The sequence below is a fragment of the Sorex fumeus genome, unplaced genomic scaffold (assembly GCF_029834395.1).
Source record: "Sorex fumeus unplaced genomic scaffold, SorFum_2.1 ptg000075l, whole genome shotgun sequence".
NCBI lineage: Eukaryota > Metazoa > Chordata > Mammalia > Eulipotyphla > Soricidae > Sorex > Sorex fumeus.
In genome coordinates, this window is record NW_026606132.1 from 16,715,050 (window position 1) to 16,722,855 (window position 7,806).

General features: G+C 43.6%; 1 protein-coding gene across 1 annotated transcript; it reads right to left on the bottom strand.

Moving 5' to 3' along the window:
* Positions 1 to 546: 546 nt before the first annotated feature.
* On the bottom strand, positions 547 to 1,092 carry LOC130038363 (ferritin heavy chain-like). The gene has a single exon (XM_056130250.1). It carries the CDS (start codon positions 1,090 to 1,092, stop codon positions 547 to 549), a length of 546 nt encoding a protein of 181 aa, XP_055986225.1.
* Positions 1,093 to 7,806: the final 6,714 nt, after the last annotated feature.

A 7,806-nucleotide genomic window follows, 5' to 3' on the forward strand; every position in this document is an offset into this window, starting at 1 on the left:
TACCTCTGGCGTATTTGATATGCCAAAATCTGTAACAACAAGTCTCACAATGGAGAGGCTACTGGTGCCCGCTTGAGCAAACCGATGAACAATGGGACAATAGAGCTACAGAGCTACATGGAGAATTTATGAATAGTTTTTGTTGTTGTTCAAAGAAAATGAGAAATGGGTAGATTATAAAGCAATGGGGGGAAACAGATATGCAATCAACTGGAAAAAAAGGGATTTGGGAGCCTGTCACACAAGTTTCCTTAAGTTAAAAAAAATCCTAAGAAAAAACCACCAAACATTGAATTACCATATATAAGCAGAATATCTCAGAAAGTTCTAGGGAAGGAAGCAAACTATTCTTAACAAAATACACATACCTGTGTCTTTTTTTTTCCTTCATGTTACCTCATTTTATTTAGGAACCAAACTTTCTTGGAAGGAAAAGCAAAATAAGGTGGAAAAAAAAGGCCATGCATGGTTCCAAAAGAAGTTGCCTCTGGAATACGCAGGGAAAGTCAGCTGGCAACAGGTGACCCCCGGGGACGCCATCCAGCTTCACTCCTTCTTGGTGTCATCGAGGTCGTCGAAGCGGTACTGATCCAGGTCCGTGAACATGTTGACCATCTTGCACAGATTGGTCACGTGGTTGCTCAACTCCTTGACATACTTGCCTTGCTCCACCAGGCAGTGGTTTTGCAAGAAGTTGGAAAGGTAAACATCACGCAGGTCCCGTGCCAGCCTGAAGAGGTCCAGGAGGTTCTCGTAGACGCGGGTTTCCAGAGACAGTGCATACTCCATGGCTTTCAGCCCGTTCTCCCACTTGTTTTCATGCCCGGGCTTCAGGATGTCCCAGAAGCAGATGTCCACGGAGCGCTTGTTCTGCAGGTCCATGAGGACCATGGCCTGCTTCCTTTCCTTCTGGGAGAGGCGATGGAAGAAGTTGGCGAAGTGCTCCAGCCCCACGTCGGGCCTGTCGAAGTAGTGCTCCATGGCCAGGTAGGAGTAGGAGGCGTAGAGTTCCAGGTGGATCTGCCGGTTCACTGCACGCTCGCAGCCCATGGGCCGGCCGATATAACCGTGAGGAAACTGCGCCCCGGCCATGGCGGGGCTTGAGGCCCAGGGGAAGGAGGCTGGGCTCTGGGGCTGTCAACGGGTGGGGATGGCTTTTGGGGACGGCCCAGAAGGAGCCAAGGAGGGATCGGGGAGAGGAAGGGCTGAGCACAAGGGGCTGGGGGAGGGGCGGAGAGGAGGGGGGGGCAGGTCTGGCAGGAAGGATGGGGACACTGGCAGGGCTCACCCGCTGCAGGCCTCACTGAGCATTAGTGGACAGGCTTGGTTTGTGACGTCATGAGGGGCGTGTCTTGTTTTGTTGCATAGGCTGTGGGCGGGGCTTGGTCTGGCCCAATGGCTCTAGGGGGTGTGGCTAAGTGTTACTTAGCCTATGGGTGGGGCTGGGCCTGTACCAATGACTCTAGGGGACGTGGCTAAGACTGTTGGTGGGGAATGCTCTGGCCCCAAGGCTCTAAGAGGCGTGGCTAAGTGTTACCCTGTGGGCGGGGCTTGGTCTGGCCCAATGGCTTTAGGGGGCGTGGCCAAAACTGTTGGGAATGCTCTGGCTCAAAGGCTCTATTGGGCAAGGGTAAGTGTTCCTTAGCCTGTGGGCGGGGCTTGGTCTGGCCCAATGGCTCTAGGGGGCGTGGCTAATTGTTACTTTGCCAGTGGGCGGGGCTTGGTCTGGCCCAATGCCTCTAGGAGGTCTGGCTTAGTGTTACTTAGCCTATGGGCGTGGCTTGGCCTGTACCAATGACTCCAGGGGGCGTGGATAATTCTGTCACTTAGATTGTGGGCGGGGCATGCTCTGGCTCCATGGTTCTATGGGGCGTGGCTAAGTGTTACTTAGTCTGTGGGCGGGGCTTGGCCTGGCCCAATGATTCTAGGGGGCGTGGCTAATCTGCCACTTAGGTTGTGGGCGGGGCATGCTCTGGCCCCATGGCTGTATGGTGTGTGGCTAATTGTTCCTTAGCTTGTGGGCGGATTGAGCTGGTCCTTGGCTCTACATCAGGCATGGCTTGCTTTCTTGCCTACTCCGTGGGCATGGCATGGTCTGGCCCCAGTGCTGCAGGTGGTGACTGGTCTTCACTGTTTTGAGTAGGCTGTGGTGTACCTGGTCTGTCATGGTGGCTAGGTCTGGCTGACCTGATCTCTGGGGGTAAGAGAGCTCTTTTCTATATCCTGACATATCCAAGGTGTGAACGGATGCTGCCTGAGTTCTTGGAATCCAATGAGCTTTGAATTTGCAAATGTCTTTATTTTGTCTTAGTCAATCTCTCTATTAGCAACCTGTTCTTACATTACAAATCCATTGGCTTATCAATCTGAAACAGTGTATTTCAAATTTGGCATAAAGTTCCCTTCTGCTTCTTATTGTTTCTTTTGATTTCTGTCCTCCCAAAACATTTAAGATTTTTCCTTCATTATCTTCTCTTTTCCCCCTCAAATATATAGCAAATATTTGTTCACTTATATGTAGGTATCAAGGGCTCCTTAGATTACTCCCGTAATTAGTGTGGGTCTTATCTCCAGTTTCATGGCCTGCTCAAACGCAATCTCAATCAATGGAGAGTACTCATTGTTTAGGGGTGTTACCCTATGGGAGTACATGGCATAGTGATTGAAGGAAAAACTGGGTTCCCCATAGCAGAAATTAGCTTGGCATTTCATTGGGGGAGTGGTGCTCCCAGTAATGCTTGTAGGAATGTATGTGCACCAAGGATCATCACCAAGTTTTCTGTAAGCAGTTAGGCCCTCGGGTCATGATACCAACTCTCTGGTCCCCATTAGTCTTCTTGTAGTGTTTTTCTCTTTAGGCATGTGTTTGTATGTGTTTGTTTTCTCTCTTCAGGCTATGCAGACCTTTCTTTGTCTAGAACTCCTCAACTCTCGGGAATGCATTGCTGGAACTTTAAAGTGGACTAAGTACTACCTGTGCTTGCTTTCCAATATAAGTAGTGTTTGGGGACTTTGGAGCAGGGCAGGGTAAAAAGTTGGTTCTTCACAAGATAACTATTTAGTTATTATTGTTGTTTGTTTGGAGCCTCACCTGTGAGTGCCCAGGGCTTACTCCTGGGTATGTGTTCAGCAGTTATTTCTGGTCATGCTGCAGGTACCATATGCAGTGCTGGATATCAAGCCATGCTTTACTGGTGCTAGGCAAGCTCCTTATTGCCCTGTACTATACTTCTGACCACACAAAGCAACTCTTCAGTATCACAGTCAACAAGAATAGACTACAGTGTTTCAATCTTGTGGACTGATTTTGGAGATTTTATGAAGCTGTGATTTTCCACTTAAGGTGTTTCGAGCTCTTGTGTATTGACCAATGTTCGTGAACCTTCATAATTTCTGGTGTGCTAATGACACACCTGTGTGTTTTCTGTGTGTTTACTCAATACCCCAATTCAATTACATTTTCCTAGAAATATAAACTTCTCTCTAGATAATTTAGACACAGGTTCAGTGCCACACAGCAGTTCTCTCAGCAGGCAATTGGGGAGGCATTGCATCATGCCAGTGAAGCACTTCACTGGTATGTGAGGCTAGTTTTTTTTTTCCATAATTTTCAAAAACCTCTCTTGTTTATTGGAGGATCAAACTTCTTTGCGTTCCTGCTAAATGTTGCCTTGTCATTTTTATTCAAGAAGTCCGTTGGAGTGTTGGGGCAATAGTAGAGAGTCGAGGACACTTACTCTGCCTGGGACAGATCCTAGATCATAATCTATCATTCTCTAAGTTTTCCTCAGCCTGCCAACTGTGGTTCCAGATCCAGGACTCATACCTGAGCATTGAGGGTAACACTTCTTTAATACTGAATTAACTTTTCTCCTGTGAGGAAAATCTTCCCAAATTTTCTTGTGTTCTCCAGTAGGACCCTGAATGATGATTGTCTCACATAGGTCTGTGTGTTTTGATCCTTCTTTTACTTAAATCAATGGATGCTTTGCAACATTTATTTTTTTATTTCACTTCTTTTCTTAAAACTTACCCGTACTTATTATGGTTTAGGTAATATAGTTATAAAATCGTTAACTCCTATGCCAGTGAAATCCATAGTTACTACAACTACACCACCAGCCAAGTGCCCAAGACCCTCCACTACTGCCATTATGTCATACTAGTCTGCCTTTCTCTTTTCAACTTGCTTGAGAATCTCAGTTCTGTAATCAAAGGTCGTGACTTTCTCACCATTCATTGCTGTCTATTCCCTTGTTTTTTCTCTACATAGCACAGATAAATGACATCACCCAGTATTTCTTCTCCCCCCGCCGACTAATTTCACTTAACATGATGCTCTCCAATCCATCCAAGTTGCAGCACGCAACAATATTTCATCTTAATTGTCATAACTTTCCATTGTGTATGTATACGACAATAATTTTATCCATTCATCTATCATTGTCCAACCTTTCCACACTCACGGTGGAAGTCGGTCAGCATTCCTGCCGCTTGGCTGATGTTTAATGTTATTAGAACTATGTCATTAGCGAAGCAAAGGTGGTGTAGTTGCCAACCATCTACCTTCTCTCCCATTCCTTTCCATCCCAGTCATTTTATGACATTCTTGATGGTTGCACTGAAGAGTTTTGGTGAAATGGTATCACCCTGCCGAAACCCTGTCTTTATCTCGATGATCACTTCATTGTAGAATGGTGAGATCCTGATGGTGAATCCGTAATACAGCTCGTGGAGGATCCTGATGTACTAAGCTTGAACGCCTTGTTTAGCTAGGGCCTCGATGACCACTTCAGTCTCAACAGAATCAAAGGCCTTCTTTAAATCGATGAACATTAGACAGAGAGACATCTTGAAGTCTTGCAAAACCTCAATGAGCATGGTTACCGTGTGGATATGGTCGATAGTGCTGAATCCTTTTCAGAACCCGGCTTGCTCACATGGTTGTCCTTCATCTAGTGTTCTGCCTATTCTATTCAGGATGACTGGAGTGAACAACTTGTACACAACAGAAAACAGGCAGATTGGACAATAGTTGCCAATGACGTGGATGTCTCCCTTCTTGTACAACAGAACGGTCCTGCTGGTTTTCCATGGGACAGAACCTTGCATTCAGATGGGTAGCATGTGAAGACCCGAGCCAGTGTATTTATGAGTACTGGTGGCAGATTCTTCAGGTGTTTGCGTCTGACCTTTTCTGGGTTGGGAGCTGTTTGCTTCTGTATGGACGAAATGGTGTGTCAGATTTTGGAAGGGAAAACATTGGGAACGACATATCCATCCTGCAGAATTTGGTATGTGGGCAGCTGGATGTGGCTATCCAAGAGACCCGAGAAGAAATCGTGATAATCTTCTCCATTGCCCCTCTGGAAGATGTGATAGATCCATCAGGATGTTGGAGGGCAGTCATCTTGGCCTTAGAGTTGGCGAAGGACAGGCGGGTGTTGCGAATACTTTAACTTGCTTCTGCCTCATCAGCCAACACTGTTGCTTTTCTCTCTTTGAGGTCTCCCTTTATTACTTCTCTGCACAGATTTGCGAGTTCAAAAGTTAACTTATGATTGCCTAAGGCTTGTGCCAAACCACATTGGCATATATACCTATTTAGTCCATATATACCTATTAAACCCTGATCTTCCAATAACTTATTCTTGAACCTCTTTTTGTTCTCTCTAATTCATACAAGTCATGAAGATGATAGTAGTTGCTGAAATATCCCTTATTATTGAGTTTTTATTAAGCTGTTGAGGTATGTCTCAGATCTTTTTCACAGTTATTTTATAAATTTTACTGTTCTCATTGGTGTGAGATGATACTTCACTGTCATTTTGACTTGTATCTCCTTGATGATTAATCATGACTTATGCTTCCTTATGCCTACTAGCCATTATTATTGATTATTGATTACATAAATTATTGATTTGCTTTCTCTCAGTGAATACATTTTTATAATAATTAACCCATCTTGCACTTTTGATCCCTAAACCAGTTTCTAATATTTCCCCTTATCTCAATTCTTTCCTTAGTTTGAAGACTATTTAATCTGATACAATATAGACACCCTTAATTTTTAGTTTGCCATCAGCCTTAATGACTGCTTTCCAAATTTATTTCCTGCCTGAATTTATCATGAGAGATCAAGTACGTCTCTAGTAAGCAAAAGAATGTATGGTTTTGGTTCTTGAGTCATCCACTTATTCCATTGAGGCTAACATAAATTATTGATATGAAGTTTCTATCTTCATTTATCTAAGAGGGTTTTGGTTGCTTTAGAATATTTATGTTTACGTCTTATATCACACATTTCAGTAGCCCCTAGTGGCAATGTTGGAATTGCGACAATTCACTAAGACATTGTTTAAGAATGTTTTTACCATCCCTTTAGTAAGAGTAGGAACCTTACAAGGTTCTTGGTTGGAGGTTCATTTCCTGCAGTAGTTTCAGTATATCTGTTCATGACACTCTTGCTTATGAAGTTTTCTTAGAGAATTCTAGTGTACATCTTACATTGTTCCCTGTATGTGAGTCATTGCTTCCCTCCAGACACAATTAAGAATCTGTGTCTTGGAATCTCTTCTTTTTGAGTCCAATGTGTCTTAGTGTTGTTCTTTTTCTGTAAATGGAAATCTTTGTGCCTCCTAGTTTCTCTTTCCTCTTGTGGAATGCCTTTCTATTCTGAGTTTATTCCTCCTGAACAATCTCTTAAATTCTCCAAGTTTCCTTGATCTCTTTTCTGCTACCTCTTCTTTATTTATAAAGTTAGTGCATCTTGTATTCAACGTCACTTATATTCAATATTATCTCTACTTTGCTCAGATTTCTTACAGTCTATTTTAGCTCTTTCATTTTTGATTACTTATTTCTCCTGGGAGTGGGCACACCAGCCAGTTATTAGGGTTTTTTCCTGGCTTTGTGCTCAGCAATTCACTTGGTCAGCCATGGAGACCATATGAGATATTGGGGAATGAACCCGAGTTGGCCACATACCAGGAAAGCTGCACTATTTCTCCAAACCTACAGTTTTCCTTTTATGATTTAGATAGAACTCCCTTCAATACTTTATTCTTTTATTGAATCTCCATGAAATACAGTTACAAGGCATTCATGTTTGAGTTTCAGTCACACAGTAATCAAACACCCATCCCTCCACCAGTGTACATTTTCCACCACCAATGTTCCCAGTACCCCTCCACCCCCCACCATCCAATCTCTCCCCCTGACTCTATGGCAGACAATTTCTTTTAGTGTCGTACTAGTGTTGGCAAATTTCTTCAGAGTTTTTCTATACGCCATTTATTTAAATCTGGCTGTTTTCTAACTCTGGCTATTGTGAACAGTGCCACAACTAACACAGGAGATGGGCTTTCTTCTGTGTGTTTTTGGGCTCCCAGGGTATATTACCAGAAGTGGTATTGCTGAGTCAAATGGGAGCTCAATTTCTAGTTTTTTTGAGAAATGTCCATATTGTTTTTTCAAAAAGCTGGACCAGTCGGCATTCCCACCAGCAATGAAGGAGAGTCTCTTTCTCCACACATCCGTGCCAGCAGTGCTTGCTCTTGTTCTTTTGAATGTGTGCCAGTCTCTGTGGTGTGAGATAATATCTGCTTGTTGTTTTGATTTGCATCTCCCTGATGAATAGTGATGTAAAGAATTTTTTCATACGCCTTTTGGCCATTCAAATCTCTTTTTTGAGAAAGTTTCTGTTCATTTCTTCACCTTATTTTTTGATGGGGTTGGACAGTATTTTCTTGTAGAGTTCAACCAGTGTCTTGTATATCTTTGATATTAACCCCTTATCAGAAGGGT